This window comes from Pygocentrus nattereri, chromosome 29 (genome assembly GCF_015220715.1).
Source record: "Pygocentrus nattereri isolate fPygNat1 chromosome 29, fPygNat1.pri, whole genome shotgun sequence".
Lineage (NCBI taxonomy): Eukaryota > Metazoa > Chordata > Actinopteri > Characiformes > Serrasalmidae > Pygocentrus > Pygocentrus nattereri.
In genome coordinates, this window is record NC_051239.1 from 16,134,209 (window position 1) to 16,150,951 (window position 16,743).

The 16,743-nt window shown below is 40.0% G+C and overlaps 1 protein-coding gene across 3 annotated transcripts in view; it reads right to left on the minus strand.

Annotated features, from left to right (window-relative positions):
* Window positions 1-5,545: 5,545 nt before the first annotated feature.
* Window positions 5,546-16,743, minus strand: part of mib2 (mindbomb E3 ubiquitin protein ligase 2) — a 100,360-nt gene continuing 89,162 nt past the window's right edge. Inside the window, exons 15-19 of one of the 3 annotated variants that reach the window (XM_037536202.1) lie at window positions 15,443-15,667; window positions 12,159-12,337; window positions 11,749-11,939; window positions 10,750-10,815; window positions 5,546-9,286 (exon numbers count right to left, since the gene is read on the minus strand). In XM_037536202.1, the coding sequence (XP_037392099.1) occupies window positions 9,045-9,286; window positions 10,750-10,815; window positions 11,749-11,939; window positions 12,159-12,337; window positions 15,443-15,667 (903 nt within the window). In that variant the 3' untranslated portion in view covers window positions 5,546-9,044. The remainder of the gene's footprint in view (window positions 9,287-10,749; window positions 10,816-11,748; window positions 11,940-12,158; window positions 12,338-15,442; window positions 15,668-16,743) is intronic. The other 2 variants (XM_037536204.1, XM_037536205.1) reach the window with 2 other exon arrangements.

Sequence of the window (16,743 nt, forward strand, 5' to 3'; positions counted from 1 at the left end):
GTACAAAAATAAATATGAGCCTTATTGGCCTTTTCAAAGTCTATTACATACAGTCTGAACCAGAGAGTAGTTGCAGAGTGATGATACCCACATGCATGGATTAGTGGACAAAACAGCTGGCTACTGAGTTCATAGCCGATTCAGCTAACGCTGAAGTTGAAGTGAGGTAAAGAGAGCAGAAAGGCTAAAAAGCAAGAATGTCAGCGAGCTGTGTTTACAGTTTTTAACCAATAAGTACATTTGGCTGACGCTCTTATCCAGAGCAACTTACAGTTTGATCAGTTTACACAGGAAGGTGAAGGTGGTGTTAGGAGTCTTGCCCAAGGACTCTTATCGGTATAGTGTAGGGTGTTTACCCAGGTGGGGATTGAACCCCAGTCTACAATATAGAAGGCCGAGGTGTTATCCACTACACTAACCAACCAGAGTAAGTGGTTCAGGAGAGAAAATATGGACATACAACACAGATCTGAGCAAATTGTCAGTATAGCTGGCTGTAGAGTTTTTAGCCGGTGGCTTTTTAGCTAACTTAGCTAGCTAGCTAACTTAAGTTCATGTGAGGCAAAGAAAAGCCGCTAGGCCACAAAGCGCAAATGTCAGCGAGCTCTAGAGCTTTTTCAAGAAGTTTAAGAAACTCCACAGATGATTTGTTCTCATATTTCTATTAAGCCTTTTGAAACAGTCACACCAGCATTAGCTCTGTATTGTTTTTACTGTGTATAGTTAATAACTAGTGGGGTTCTCTTGATCTTAACACAGTTTTATATCTGATTTCCTCAGACCGTAGATGGTCATTAAGAGGAGGCAGCTCAGCCGAAGACCAGTGAGCTGAGAAGATTTTTGCCAGTTGAAACAAAAAGTGAACTCACTGATCCTCGAGCTCCTGTAAATCTGAGTTTAATTACCAACATGGTACTAAACACAGACCGTGAGAGACAGAAGCTGAAGGAGCAGGTCTGACAAAGCATTGTCACCAAGACGAAAGTGAGTGTTGAAGCTTTCAGTTAAAATGAATGACTTACTGAATTTGTAGAAATGATATTCCCTTAAAACATCCTCTTCTGTGACACCAAATTAAATAATTGAGAAAAATATATATTTTTTCTAATGTCAGTGTTTTCAAATGTCACTATGACCATGTCAGCTAGATTATTAACGAAGTGCAACTGCAGAACAAAACCTCAGTCTCTGGTTGCCCAATCCGACTGTGGCTTTTGGAGTCATTTAAACGTCCTCCTGGGGGAGCATGCCCCCAAACCGCCTTAGTAAAGGGTTAGCCCCCCCCATGCATGTACCTGGAGTAATGCAGCCTGACATGAATGAATACTTTTCTTCTCTCGCAGTTGAATAATGCGTGTTTTGGTGGCCTGCTTTTAACAAGCACCTGTCTATGTTTGTGTCTGGACCCCTGTGATGGTGGTCTGTCGACGACTGGTGGCTGTTTGTTCTTCTGGTGCGCCGCATTTAGCTCTCTGTATGAACACCTGTCTCTCTGTACACAGGTGCTCCTTCATCACTCGTGTTGCACTCTCAAAAAGGCTGTCTGAGAACACTGGGTCCCATTGTCCACACTAAAGGAGAATTCCACTGATTTTATTTTATTTTTTTAATTTATCATAATTCAGCGGTTGAGACATAGACAAAGTAGAGTGGTTTGATGTGAAGTGGTTCGTTTGCAGACAGTCTTACAGACTCCGATTTCTTTACAGTGATGGTGATAGAAACCAGGCGTTCCAATGCCTACAATGTAAATACATACAATTTATTTACTATCCAAACCCACCAGCGAACCCACACGCGTCTAGTGAGAAATGTACGGAATGCTGATTGTAAAATAGTGGTCAATCTGAAAAGTCAAATGTTTTCCTTGGGGTCCGTTTTGCCTGAGAACGCCCTTCATGTATCCCTCCGCCATACACGGAGTAACTTAAAATGATTAATATGTGTTTCAGACCAAAACTTCAAACATCAACAGGGGTTTATTTTATTCTTACAAGCTTGACATTATAACAATAGCAGGACCTTTTTTTGGTGCTATATTGAACAATTTAAGCATGTAAACGGTTCTATTTAGAACTTATAGAACTCTTCCCCTCACTATAAAGAACCCTTGAAACACTTTTTAAAAAGTGTATCATAGTCTGCGGCATGGATCAACGTGCAGACTAGGCCCAGTATCGATCAAGATGACCTGGAAATGATGCCAAGACTAACGAAGGCTGTCCCATTTAAAAGGCAGCATAAGGCAAGTTATGATGTATGATGGTTCTGAAGCTCTGTCCCTCCTGATGGTTCTGCAAGTACACCTCCTTGTATCTACACTAGGTATTTGGGTGGTGGATCATTCTCAGCAGTGACGTGGTGGTGGTGTGTTAGTGTGTGTTGTGCTGGTCTGAGTGGATCAGACACAGCAGTGCTGCTGGAGCTTTTAAACACTGTGTCCACTCACTGTCACACTATTAGACCCTCCTACCTTGTAGGTCCACCTTGATGTGAAGTCCGAAATTGTAGCTCATCTTTTGCTTCACAGTTTGTGTTGGTCGTCCTCTAGTCCATCATCAGTGGTCACAGGACGCTGCCCACAGGACGCTGTTGGCTGGACATTTTTGGTTGGTGGACTATACTCAGTCCAGCAGTGACACTGAGGTGTTTAAAAACAACTGCAGCACTGCTGTAACTGATCCACCCGCACCAGTGCAACACACACCAACACAAGACTACGTGGCATGTTAATACCTGCCTTTAGTCTGGATAGTGTTCAGTCCTGACACTTGCTGATTACAGGTAGCACTATCCAGAGCAAAGGCAGCTGTCTGGTCTAAATGTTTTATAGTTTATAAATAACATGAAAAAGAAATGAATGGAACTCGAGACTAGGCTGCTCTGGAGTGGACTGCTCTGGAAAGTAGTGACCCAGGTAAAACGGTTGGGTAGATGTTGCCAAGAAAGGGTTGTGAATACAGAACAATAGTACTCCAAAAATGATTCTAAGTGCTGTGCCAAACCCCCAGAAAGATTTGCATGTCAAAAAAAAACTAAACCAAACCAAAACATAGTATTCATCCAGTTTTTTTTTTTTTTTTTTTTTTTTCAAAGGTCTTTTTATTATTTTGAATGAGTTATTACATTAAAGAAATAAAATAAAATAAAATAACCCCAAACCCTCCCACTCCCTACTGCACCTATAAATTCTCTTTTAAAAATAAATGCATATATGAACAAATACAAAATGGTAAAAGGTGGCTGTAACAGTCCAAAAAGAGAAAAAAAAAAAGAAGAAAAAAAAAAAGTAGCGGTAATAACAAACAGTGGTACAGTCTTATGCATCAATATCCACAGAGTCCATTTGTTCCACATATGTAATGACAGGCTGCCAGATAGCATAAAATTTTGAACTATCCCCTCTTATTGTGCAGCGGATTTTTTCGAGATTCAAGAAAAACATTAAATCCCTAATCCAGTGGTTAAAAGTAGGCGGGTGTGTGTCTTTCCATTTGAGCAATATCAATCGTCTTGCTAACAAGGTTGTGAAAGCTATCACGGTTTTTGTTGGTTTGCCTATACAAATATCTTGCGATATCACCCCAAATATAGCCCCGAATGGTGAAGGTGGAATAAAAGCTTCTAAAACATTTGAAAGGAAGGAAAATATTGAATGCCAAAATGTCATTAGTTTAGAACAAGACCAATACATGTGTGAAAGGGTGGCTAGATCCGTTTTACATTTTTCACACATAGGGTCAATATCTGGTATGAATTTTTTCAGCTTTACTTTAGACCAATGTAAACGATGAACAACCTTGAACTGCATCACAGTGTGTCTCAAACATATTGATGAGGAGTGAATTCTATTCAAAGTGTCCTCCCATATTTTTTCAGATATTTGTATGTCTAACTCCTCTTCCCATTGTTGTTTCAGTGAAAGTAGAGATCCAGATTCTTCTGAATTAATTAAAGCATATATTGTACCAATTCTTGGTGAGTTTGCAGATTCTAAAATGATATCTAGAAGATTTTTTGATGGCAAGGTGGGGAATTCAGGGTAATGTGATGAAATAAAACTACGAAGTTGTAAATACCTAAAAAAATGTGAATGTGGGATATTCCCAATTCTGCTCAGCTGTTCAAATGTTCCAAAACTGTTAGCAATGAAAAGATCTTTTATTCTATGAAAGCCCATGTCCCTCCATTTAATGAAAGCTGTATCAGTTACTGAGGGAGTAAACATATTATTACCAATTATAGGTGCTAAACTGGAGGGATTTTTAAGTGAGAATGTATTTCTAAACTGTATCCAGATTTTTATGGAGTCTTTCACAATCGGATTAGATGTATAGTTGGATAGTGGCTCAGGCATCGGGATAATTGAGCAAATCAATGCCTGCAGTGAGACAGGACTACATGAATTCCTTTCCAATTGCACCCACTTAGGATCACTCTGTTCATTTGTGGTACTAATCCAATATAATAGAATCCTTGCATTACAGGCCCAATAGTAATACAAAAAATTTGGCAAAGATAAACCCCCTTGTGTTCGATGTTTTTGTAGAATACTCAAGCGTGCTCTGGGTCGTTTATTGTGCCAGATGAACTCGACAACCAACTTATTGATATGTCTAAAAAAAGATTTTGTTAAAAATATTGGAATATTTTGAAATAAAAATAAAAATTTTGGTGCCACGTTCATTTTGATTATATTTACCCTACCTCCCAAGGATAAAGGGAGTAGGTTCCACCGTTCAAAATCTTGTTTCATACTAGTTATGAGGGGGGGGAAATTGGCATTATAGAGATCTCTAAACTTATGTGTCACCCATATTCCTAAATATTTAAACTTATTAGTGTTTATTTTAAATGGGAACTGATTTAGTATGGCTGCCTTATTTACATTACTTATGGGCATGATTTCACTCTTTTCAAAATTTATTTTATATCCTGATATTTTACTGAAACTATGTATTCATCCAGTTTAAGGTGAAAACGACCAAATTCTGCATCTAACTTAAATAATAAACCTGAAGACTAGTGTATGGAGGGACAGAGCTTCAGATAACAGTGGATACTCCTAATAATACAACATACATGATTATTATACTATGATTGTCAAACTTGTCAGACCAAGAAATTGCATGTTTTCACATGACATGACACAACGTTGGAAGTAAGCAGGAGAACTAGTCCTGCTAGTCCTGCGGATCAGCACGTAGTAGGTAGTAGTGCTGTACTATGGACCACTAGAGTCCAAGTCAATACAAAATATTATACTTTTTAAATATGCTTTGTGCTAACATAACGTTAAAAAGTATGTACAATGACTTGTATAGTCTTGGTCCAGTTCTGCACTGTAACACGTAATAGTGAGGGTCTCTGTCCCTTTGTCTCTTCTTACTTCTTAATCACCACCTAAACAACAGACTATAAACTAAACAGTGTACATCAATTTTTATTATTTCAATGTAAACAGTAATAATAATAATAATAATAATAATAATAACAACAACATTCTGACCTGCCGTCTCAGGATGTCTGAATTTTGGAACCAATGAACATCAACAAACAAATAATATTCAGTTAAGCCGTCATAAATAGGGTCAGTTAAATCCTCAACCCACGGCGAACAGACTTTATTTAAGCCTGTAGAGAAAGCAGTTTTATTCCATTTATTCTGGTTGAGGGTTTTACCAGTGATAGATGTTAAGACTGTCTTGAGACTCTTGAGACGCACTAGTACTATGTTTGCAGAGGAGAAAAAGAAGCAAAATTATATCCTTATAAAAGTTTCATATTTATTGCAAAATATTTTGTACAGAGTAAAACTTAAAAAAAAAAAAAAAAAAAAGAAAAGAAAAAAAAAAGGAATGGACAATAAGGCCAACATCAGAACTTCGCGTGCTGAACTGTACAGACAACAGTAACACATGTTGCTTAAATAATCTTTGAACACATAATCCTGGAAGCGAAACTCAGCATATCATTTCAAACTCAGCATTTTACATTTTTCAAAACCAACAACTTATTTGCCCTCACGTGTCTGCTGCCAGCTCACAAATAATTCACATTTTCTTACTATGGACAGTATTTTAGGGCCAATTTAACATAACTGATCTACCTTAAGACGTGAATAGTGTATTCCATCTGTTATTTCAAACAATAGTCCTTTAATAGGCAAGAAGATGCTTCAGCTGAAAAACAGCTGTAGTCAGCAGTTAGAGGTGATCATCAGGATTTTTTAATTTTCTCTCAGGTCTCAGTTTTCACTCTAATCCCGTTACGAACTTACTAGCCTTTGAATCTGTAAGATAGCAGCACTTCTACAAATACTGCTGTATGTACTGCGATTGCCATCAACTTACTTAGCTTCACAAAAGTGTCTGTATGACAGTGAGAATGTCAAAAAACACGGTCTCCTGCCACCAAAAGCAGCAGACTTAACCACCAACGTGATCAAGAACGTGCTTCGAAACCTATTCCACAAGACTCAATCTTGCTACTAACAAACTTCAAAAAGCACATAACAGGATAGCATAACCAAAGTTCTATGATGAAAAAATGGAAATGGCTTTCCACAGTCGAGTCATATTTAGTGAGCTGTAAGCAGATTTCCTTATTCCTTGGCAAAACGTCTGTTCTAACAAGCTGAACAGACTTTCTTTGTCTCGATGTTACACCGTTGTCCTTTTAGAATTGAAAGGGGGGGAATAAACCTACTCAAAATTCCAGTTTTGAAATAATTACAAAAACAATAACTATGTCTTGAAATTCAGGGTAGCTAAATGTCCCTGAAATGCAAAACGGATCATTTAAATGAGTCAGTACAAGACGAAGGCTTCGTACAGAAGTGACGCTCTCGTTAACTAAAGCGTGCGGCGCTTTCGACGCACGTTAAATTTTGGCACTGGTGTTAGTCTCGTTTCTTACGAGCTTCGCTAGCGCTCTAAAGCTACGATGCAGTACAGCAGGATACCATTACGGACATTCAAATATACATCTTAGTATTGGCTATCCCCAAAGTGGGATCTACAAAAAAAACCCTTTTCTGGATGCGGAATATAATGCAAAATTAAAGTGTAAAGATTAAAATAGATTTTTTTCTCAATGCGTACAGTAAGCCCTTCTGGAACAAAACACGTTATGGTTTCTCGCACTATACAGGGGATGCAGTGATGAAGTGTTCTCACTCCCAACGCAGGTCGGGGGGATATTTTAAAGAGTGGTTGACGACGGTCAAAGACATTTCTTGACAAATGCACACACATTTTTTTTGCCATTCTAATGCAATGTTTACATTTTAACTGTTGGAAAAAAAACAACAACAGTAAGATACTCACAGATATCCATGCGTGAAGGCTTGTAGTGGTTTGCTCTTTCTCCACAGCGTTCAAACAGCAAATGTGCAGGAGGGCTCCTCACCACAATGAAGAATACAAAGCATCAGTCTGCGGACCACATGGGATTGCCCACAATCTTTAAGATCCAACAGCAAGAAGTCAGTTTCATTTGTCTTGAGTCAAGGGTGGGGAAACAGTCCATCCCACTTCACATGGCGTCTTGAGACAGTGTTGATGTGAGTTACAGGTTACAATTGCAGAAAAGGGCTTATGTGTATTAATGCCTGCCTATCTACTATCAACTTCCCCCAAAACAGATGCACTGATTCAAACAAACAAGGCAAAAATGGACATTGGATCACGTTTACATTATACGTATGACCACTACGGGGAACAGATCATCATGGGATGTCAGATTTTGTTCATGGATGAGGTGACTTTTGAAAATTTGGATGTCATTTCATTTGGTTTCATCTCTGTACAGCTTTACAGAGGTTTGAATTAAAAGTGGCTGCTTCACGCTGTGCATATCTTTGCCATTAGTTTCATTTAGTGTCCTTTATTTAAGGAAAATGTTTCCTTTTGTAAACAGGTGCTTAAGAAAAGTAAATGACCTTTTGCTTGTGAGGTTCTGCTGACAAGATCAAAATCAAAATGACTTAATAAATTAGCATGTAGTGCTGCAGTCTTCGGTGCTTGGACCCCTTCATTTTGACCTTGACGTTGCAGATCACGCATTACAAAAAAAAAAACAAAAAAAAAAACAAAAAAAAAAAAAAAAAAAAAAAAAAAAAAATAATTATTGCCTTATAACACCACAAATGTACTCCATGTCACAATATATTGTATAAATAATATGCATATCAGCATGCATTGTATATCCCTTGCTTGTGGAAAGCCTTTGGGGGGTCTAGAGGGAGGAGTATACCATCACCCTCAAACAAGCATCACAGTATGACTAGGCTTAAAGCTGCAGTCTGTAAGATTTAAAATGCTGGCGCTTCTGTGCAAAACAATATCTCCATCCTCTGTGGTTTTTACAGAGAATATTGCAGTCTGTAAACATCTCGGAGCTAGTTTAGCGCCAAATACTGTCAGACAGATGGGGGTGAGTCAGCAACTAATTAAATAGAAAACAAGGAGTAAATCTTACAGAAAGCAGTTCTAAGGATTAATGGATTGTCTCTGAGGTGAGGGAAGTCGCGAGGATAATGATTCATTTCATTTGTGGTTGGTGAGCTGTGACGGAGAGCCTTGTGTGTGCTGACTGTGAGTGAGTTTGTGTGCTGAAGTGACTCTGTAGTCTCATTGATTGCAACAAGCTGATGAACCAATATGCAAAAGCTTCCACACCAACACACATAGTCACTGGCTCACCATCCACAATCATCCGCAAATATCTCCATCCACAGCATGGGTGTGAATTATCCTCTTCAACATGACCGAATGTCGAGTAAACGTGAGCTTGGCTTTTCCAAACCAATCTTGACGGCGATGATGGACAGGTCAGGCTGAAGAAGCACAAAAATAGCTGATTGGCTAATCCCAGCAGACCCTCCCCTCCTATCTTCCTCATCTAACAGCAAGCATTGACAGCCGCAACATCTCCAGCAGCCCAGGGGGAAAACACACACAGACACTTGGGGCAGCAGCAGCCCAAGGACTGTGTGTGTGTGTGTTTGTGTGTGTGTGTGTGTATGTGTGTGTGTTTATGTCTCAGACAAAGAGCTGTATCCTCTCGCGGATGGTCTGCCGGCAGATGGGGCAAGTTTTGAGGGCAGCGCTGCAGTCGATGCAGGAGGCATGACCGCACTGGAAGACCAGCTTGATCTGGTTGTCGATGCAGATGGGGCAGGTGATGCGCTCCTCCATCTGCCGGTAGCGTGACTGCAGCTGCTCCAGCAGGTTGTGCTGCTCCGAGTTGTCCGAGTTCGGACTACACTCTACTTCCGTTTGGTCTGAGTGAGAAAGAGAGAGAGGTAGAAAATAATGGAAACAAGAAAGAAAAGGGCAGAAGAAATAAGGACAATCTCAACTTATCCAATTCACTGTGTGGGTTAAGCTTATACACAGCGGAAGTTTAGCAAGTTAAACGCATTCACAAGCATTGATAAGCAACACTTAAACCCTTGTATCCCAAAAAGGGTAAGTTTATAGAAGAAGGGAAAAGCATTTTCAACATTTAATAATGTACCACAAAAGATCTGCTTGTGAAAATGTCTACCGGTCAATGTCTTCACACAATCTAAAGTGCAGCTGATGTATAAACACTCACTGGACACTTTATCACATATCTTGAATCTTCGCTCTTCGTCCATTTTATCAGCTCCACTTGGCATACAAGTTCACTTTGTAGTTCTACAGTTACAAACAGTAGTCCAACTGTTCCTTGCATTTTTAGCCTCCCTTTACCCCATTCAACAATAACGATAGTCAGGGCCACCACAGGACCATCACTGAGCAGGTATTATTTTGGTGGTGGATCATCTTCAGCACCGCAGTAATCCCTGGTCAAATTACATGTGTTGTTGATTTAGCTAAAATTAGTTAACACCGCTTCTACAAAGAACAGATGTAAAACTACATGTCTAAGACTAAGAGATCTGGAGACCTCTCTGGTGGAAACATATAATTGTATGCAAACTGCTGAAGAACATTTTGTAACACTGGTTGTGCATCTGAGCTCATCCCAGAGCAGATGAGTCTGATGATTGCAAGGGGGTTGAAAGAACATTCAAAGAGATCTCGGTCAAAACTGGATGAAGCACATCTTCTGAGGACATAAGTGAATTACCCACTGTTGTCTTCATGTCTTCATATATAACGTTGATTTTGCATTTCATACCTAAACATCGAGCTGGACCTTCCTTTTGAGCCTGTATGTGTGATGTTAATACAGGAAGACACACAGTATGATGTGGTCTGAAAACGCCTGCAAAATCCAACCCAACACCTTTTCCTTTTAAGTCATTATTTCAGGCTTTAAAGGGTGACTTCAAGCACTGCATGTGATATTTCGGCATGCATGTATAGTATATTTGCAATTTTTTGTGTTTTTTTCATTAGTGTAACATATTGGACAACTGTGCCATAATTTTTGCACAAGTCACATTTTATGTTTTATTTTTTTCCAAATATGTGTTTTATGTTAAAATGTGCAGAAGCGTGATCTCTGCAGAACGTGTTAATTTATTTTCATTGAGAGAATCAACAAAAATCATTTGAATGGGTTGCTCAAATTTTTGCATACAAATGTGTAAGCTAAGTGGAGCTGATAAAATGGACCAAGACTATAAATACAAGGTAGCTGGACCTAACAAAGTGGTCAGCAAGCGTGTGTATAATGTTCGAAGAGAAATACTCTGAGGTTTCCTCATAAACAGTTAATGCACACAATCAATATTTCTTTCCCAGAGTTTACCTTGTCGGATTTTCTTGGTGATTGTGACCTGGCATTTGATACATTTCTTCATTCTGTGAGCACACTCTGTAAGGGAAAAAAGAGGCAGAGAGTGAGAGAGAGTAAGATCATTATTAATCATTTAAATTTTTTTTTTTAATACCATTAACAAGTGTTTCAGTATGAAAAACAAAGTAGTCTTGCCTAACTATTGATTTTTAATAGTAGTTTATTTTTGACAGTAGTTGGTACTTGACTAGCCATTGTTTAACCATAGTTAAAAGGCACATATCCTGTATTTTCTCACATTTTTTCCTTTGAGGTGCACTTATGTTTGTGTGGTTTCGCGTACCAAAAAGTTAATTAATTATTAAATCTATTTCCAACCTCTTTTTATCCCCTAAAATTAAACAGGCTGTTTTTGTTACTTTGCCTTTAAGACTAATATATGTAAATGACCTATGTTCGGATTGGTTACTATATATGGACTAGGAAGTGAAGGTTAGGCTTCTAACAATAACACAATTTGCATATTATATCATATTTCTTTTATGCAGAAAAAGCAAGGGGAATTTGTTTTTTGGTGATATAGGCCATTGATGGTTGAAAAACATCAAGTGTGTTCTGGGCAATGATAAAGCATTTTATCAGTAGACTTTATTTAAATGCACATACAGCGCCCTCCACAATTACTAATTAACGAGGGGTGCCAATAATTGTGGAGGGCACTGTAAAAAAGAGCAAAACTTCCAAATCACATGAAATATTTAGCTATGAACTACAACGGACTTTGTGTTTAGTAGAAACTTCCCTTTTGGACCCCCGTCTTGCAGGCTGACTGGTGCCATATTTCACTACTAAAATCAGACACTGTTTGTGTCTACTTGACAGCTGCTTACAGAGCCAACTAGCGGAAATATTATTTGATTAGTAGCGAAGTCTATTCACTGGAACAGTCTTCAGTGATGTAGCCCACCTAGACTGACTTTTGGAAAACGGTTAACGTGCGCGTGTCCTCACCCTCGCAGGCAACGCTGTGCTGGCATGGGGAGAAGAGCACGAGCAGAGCGAGCTCGGAGCAGATGAGGCACTCGCTGGGGCCTGGAGCACAGGGCATGGCCAGGTTGGTCATGGTGTTGGGCGTGGTGTGAACCCGCCGCAGACTGCTGCTACTGCTCGTTCCACATGTGATAGCCTGCAGTTGCTGAAGCCTGACAGACACAAAAAAACACACATCACATTATTAGACATCCTCAGAGTTCCCCTGCTGCAGCACTTGAACTACAGTGACAATATGGATTAATACTTACAGTACAATGGCTGATGTGTGTGCCCACAAACAAACACATCCACCTATAGTCTCCAAGTATTTTAACAGTATGTGCGATTCAGGAACCTGGATTAACCACCCGAAACACACACATGCGTACCGGTGTTTCTCTGAGAAGCTCCTGATGAGTTGCAGGATGTTGCTGTCCGTCACCAGGTCCAGAGGACTCTTGCCTTTATGGTTTGCGTAGTTTATGTCGGCACCCTCTTGAGCCAGGAAGCAGGCGATAGAGGCTCCAACATTCAGCTCAGTGTTCCCCAACAACCCTGAACTGCTCAGCTTTTACACACACACAGACACACAGACACACACACACACACACACACACACACACACACACACACACACACACACACACACACACACACACACAGACACACAGACACACACAGTCAGATTAATCTTCATGTAGAGGACATTTCACAAATCACTGAGGCTCTGCAGTCAATCATAAACAGTGAATACAAATAAGAAACCCTGAAATTTGATCTGACGATTGTCACACATATAACTGAGATTAAATATTATTTTTGTATCACTGTAAGCTATTATTAAAACACAAGCCTAGCCATCTTAAATAACTGCGATCATCTCAAATAATTGCACATAAGCATCAATATGTAATATAAACGGTGTGCCTGGTCAAATGTGCGTTTTAACTATTTTAGAAGAAAATGCACCCTTAACAACAACACAACCCAGAACTGTGACAGTTTCCTGATCCAGACGTGAGGTAGTTGGTACATCATGCAAATCTGCACTCAGTTATATGCAGCTTTGATAAATGTTAGCCACTGTATATGGCTATACAGTGACTGGCAACCCGTCCATGGTGTATCCTGCCTTCCTCTTATTAACACGTCACTTCAACACATACAGTGCATCCGGAAAGTATTCACAGCGCTTCACTTTTTCCACATTTTGTTTTGTTACAGCCTTATTCCAAATTGAATTAAATTAATCTTTTTCCTCTAAATTCTACACAAAATACCCCATTGTGACCATGTGAAAAACGTTTTCTCGAGAGTTTTGAAAATTTATTAAAATTAAAAAACAAAGAAATCATATTTACATAAGTATTCACAGCCTTTGCTTAATACTTTGTAGAACCACCTTTGGCAGCAACTACAGCCTCAAGTCTTTTTGAATATGATGCCACAAGCTTGGCACACCTATCTTTAGGCAGTTTTGCCCATTCTTCTTTGCAGTACCTCTGAAGCTCCATCAGGTTGGATGGGAGACGTCTGTGCACAGCCATTTTCAGATCTCTCCAGAGATGTTCAATCGGATTCAAGTCTGGGCTCTGGCTGGGCCACTCCAGGACATTCACAGAGTGGTCCTGAAGCCACTGCTTTGAGATCTTGGCTGTGTGCTTCGGATCGTTGTCCTGCTGAAAAATGAACCGTCGCCACAGTCTGAGGTCAAGAGCGCTCTGGAGCAGGTTTTTATCCAGGATGTCTCTGTACATTGCGGCATTCATCTTTCCCTCTATCCTGACTAGTCTGCCAGTTCCTGCTGCTGAGAAACATCCCCATAGCATGATGCTGCCACCACCATGCTTGACTGTAGGGATGGTATTGGCCTCGTGATGAGCAGTGCCTGGTTTCCTCCAAACATGACGCCTGGCATTCACACCAAAGAGTTCAATCTTTGTCTCATCAGACCAGAGAATTTTGTTTCTCATGGTCTGAGAGTCCTTCAGGTGCCTTTTTGCAAATTCCAGACGGGCTGCCTTGTGCCTTTTACTAAGGAGTGGCTTTCGCCTGGCCACTCTGCCATACAGGCCTGATTGGTGGATTGCTGCAGAGATGGTTGTCCTTCTGCAAGGTTCTCCTCTCTCCACGGAGGAACGCTGGAGCTCTGACAGAGTGATCATTGGGTTCTTGGTCACCTCCCTGACCAAGGCCCTTCTCCCCCGATCGCTCAATTTAGACGGCCGGCCAGCTCTAGGAAGAGTCCTGGTGGTTCCGAACTTCTTCCATTTACGAATGATGGAGGCCACTGTGCTCATTGGGACCTTCAACGCAGCAGTAATTTTTCTGTATCCTTCCCCAGATTTGTGCCTCGAGACAATTTTGTCTCGGAGGTCTACAGACAATTCCTTTGACTTCATGCTTGGTGTTTGCGCTCTGACATGCAGTCAACTGTGGGACCTTATATAGACAGGTGTGTGCCTTTCCAAATCATGTCCAATCAACCACAGGTGGACTCCATTTAAGCTGTAGAAACATCTCAAGGATGATCAGTGGAAACAGGATGCACCTGAGCTCAATTTTGAGCTTCATGGCAAAGGCTGTGAATACTTATGTAAATATGATTTCTTTGTTTTTTAATTTTAATACATTTTCAAAACTCTCGAGAAAACTTTTTTCACATGGTCACAATGGGGTATTTTGTGTAGAATTTTGAGGAAAAAGATTAATATAATTAAATTTGGAATAAGGCTGTAACAAAACAAAATGTGGAAAAAGTGAAGCGCTGTGAATACTTTCCGGATGCACTGTATATAACACATTTCTAAGCGCGCTTACAAATGACATGTTTGTATTTACTATGGCATTACTACTTACTTGCTAATAGTTAATGAGTATTTGAGAAGCAGACCCTAAAGTAACGTGTTATTAAAAAGTGCAATAAAACATCCACCTGAGTAATTACTATTTTCTATATGTTTTGTTATACTATAATATTTATTAAATTGCTGCAATGTCTCCTAGGCCTGCACTCTACACTGCGTTCTCAGAAATGACCTTAGAGAAAGTGGCTGATGAATCAAGATGATATTTAATGCTGTAATAGCAAAGACACGTCTGAATGTAATTAGGTTCCACATAAACTGACAGACACCCAAACTTTTTTGCTGACGCAGGACAACAGTCAAGCTGGCCACCTTAACATACGGCTGTTCTTCTCTGTTGGCTCTGGCTCAAATCCAGCCCTAAACTCTGAAATTACGTTTATGTGTGTGCGTATGTGGCCATGCCCTTCAGAGCAGGCCAGAATTGCTCATCCTTCACGCTCCACTAGCATAGTAAAGGCTTATAAAGGCTTAAAAAGCCAACAGTACTGGCTTTACTCAACTGTTAACTACAGTTTCAAGGCAAGTCTCAAATAATTAAGAAACTATGACTGAAAAAGTGAAAGAGCATTTTTCACAAACTGGTTGTTTAAGATATTGATCCACTCAACTCAAACCAATTTATTATGAGAAACACCACTTTGGAGAACCGTCCTCCAATATATTATCTCATTTTTCTGTTTCATTAGTTCTCCCATTTCTTCCCATCCCATCCTTTCCCTCCCACCTCATTTTCTCTCCCCTCTTCTCCAACCCCCTTTCTCTTCTCTTGTCCCTGCCCCTCCTTCTCCCCTGCTCTCTCTTACACGGCTGTAGAGTGCTGATGTCTCTCTCTCTGTGGTGCTGAGGGTGGTGGTGAGTTGTTGGCGGCTGAGTGCCGTGTGCATCGCCGTGTCTCCCTCCTCATCCTCAGCATTCACATCAGCTCCCTCCACCACCAGCAGAGCCACCAACGCCACGTGGCCCTGCGTCACCGCCAGCTGCAGCGGCGTCTGGTTGCGGTTGTTGCGGATGTTGACGTCGCAGCGGCCCTACAGAGCACAAACAGGACAAAAGATTCAGTTCAGATTAAACTGCATTATTAAGGATGTAAATCTCTGATCTGATCTGATTCAATTACAGCATAAAACCATGTATCCAACCTTTTTGGGGGGAGTCATATGTTTGAAAGTTCTCAAAAGACAAAGGCTTACTGTACTGAACAATCACTACTGATAACATTACAACATTAATGCTGTTGAATCGGCATCTTCAGATCAATGATTCATACTTGATTCATTCACAATGATTCAATGATTCAATCCTATCGTATTTTAACATTATTGCAATATGAGGACTGATGACAGAACGGATCATATTCTCTCACATTCATTGTGTCAGATGGATGTCATTAGATTCGGAGAACAAACAAACAGAAGCGTTCCGAGTGCTTACCAGCCCTGGGCTTGAAATTGGCTCATTGAGTTACTTAACCATTCAGCTAAATAGGTAATTGCAAAAAAACACTCCACAGCTCAGAAAGTGCTCCATCCTGAGTTACTGGTCTGTAGAAATGTGTCAAACTTAATTAGCGTCCTCCATTCCAGTGCTGTGGGTTAAATGTATGAAGCACCTGTCACAACAAAACCTCAAAACCTTTTAGGTTTTTTTTTGTTGTCTTTTTTTTTTTTGTAAGCACTCACTAACCTTAACATTGTGATAAAATTTTGTGATGAATGGACCAACAGATATTAAATGTAAAAAGTATTTCATTAACCTCTATTAAAAGTTAAGAATGTTTTTTCCATTTGGAGATAAAAGGTTTTGCTCTGACAGTGACATTGTAAACATGTAAATGTGAGCATGTTTTTGTGGCCGTAATTAGAAAAAGTTGCTGTTTCTCAGCCTTTCAGTGCACAAAAACTTGCTTGCGGCTGTGATGTAAGTTGCTGTTAGTATTTCTTTGTGTTCTGCACAATGCTGAATGGTGCTTTTGCCTAAATGAGATGTTAGTCAGATTTCTGTTTACACAGCCTAAGCCAGTACAGGCAGAACATGCAGTAGTTTACTGTTTCTTATATAGGTCTTATGTGATATGCAACCCCTTTCTGAAACATCTTTTCATGTC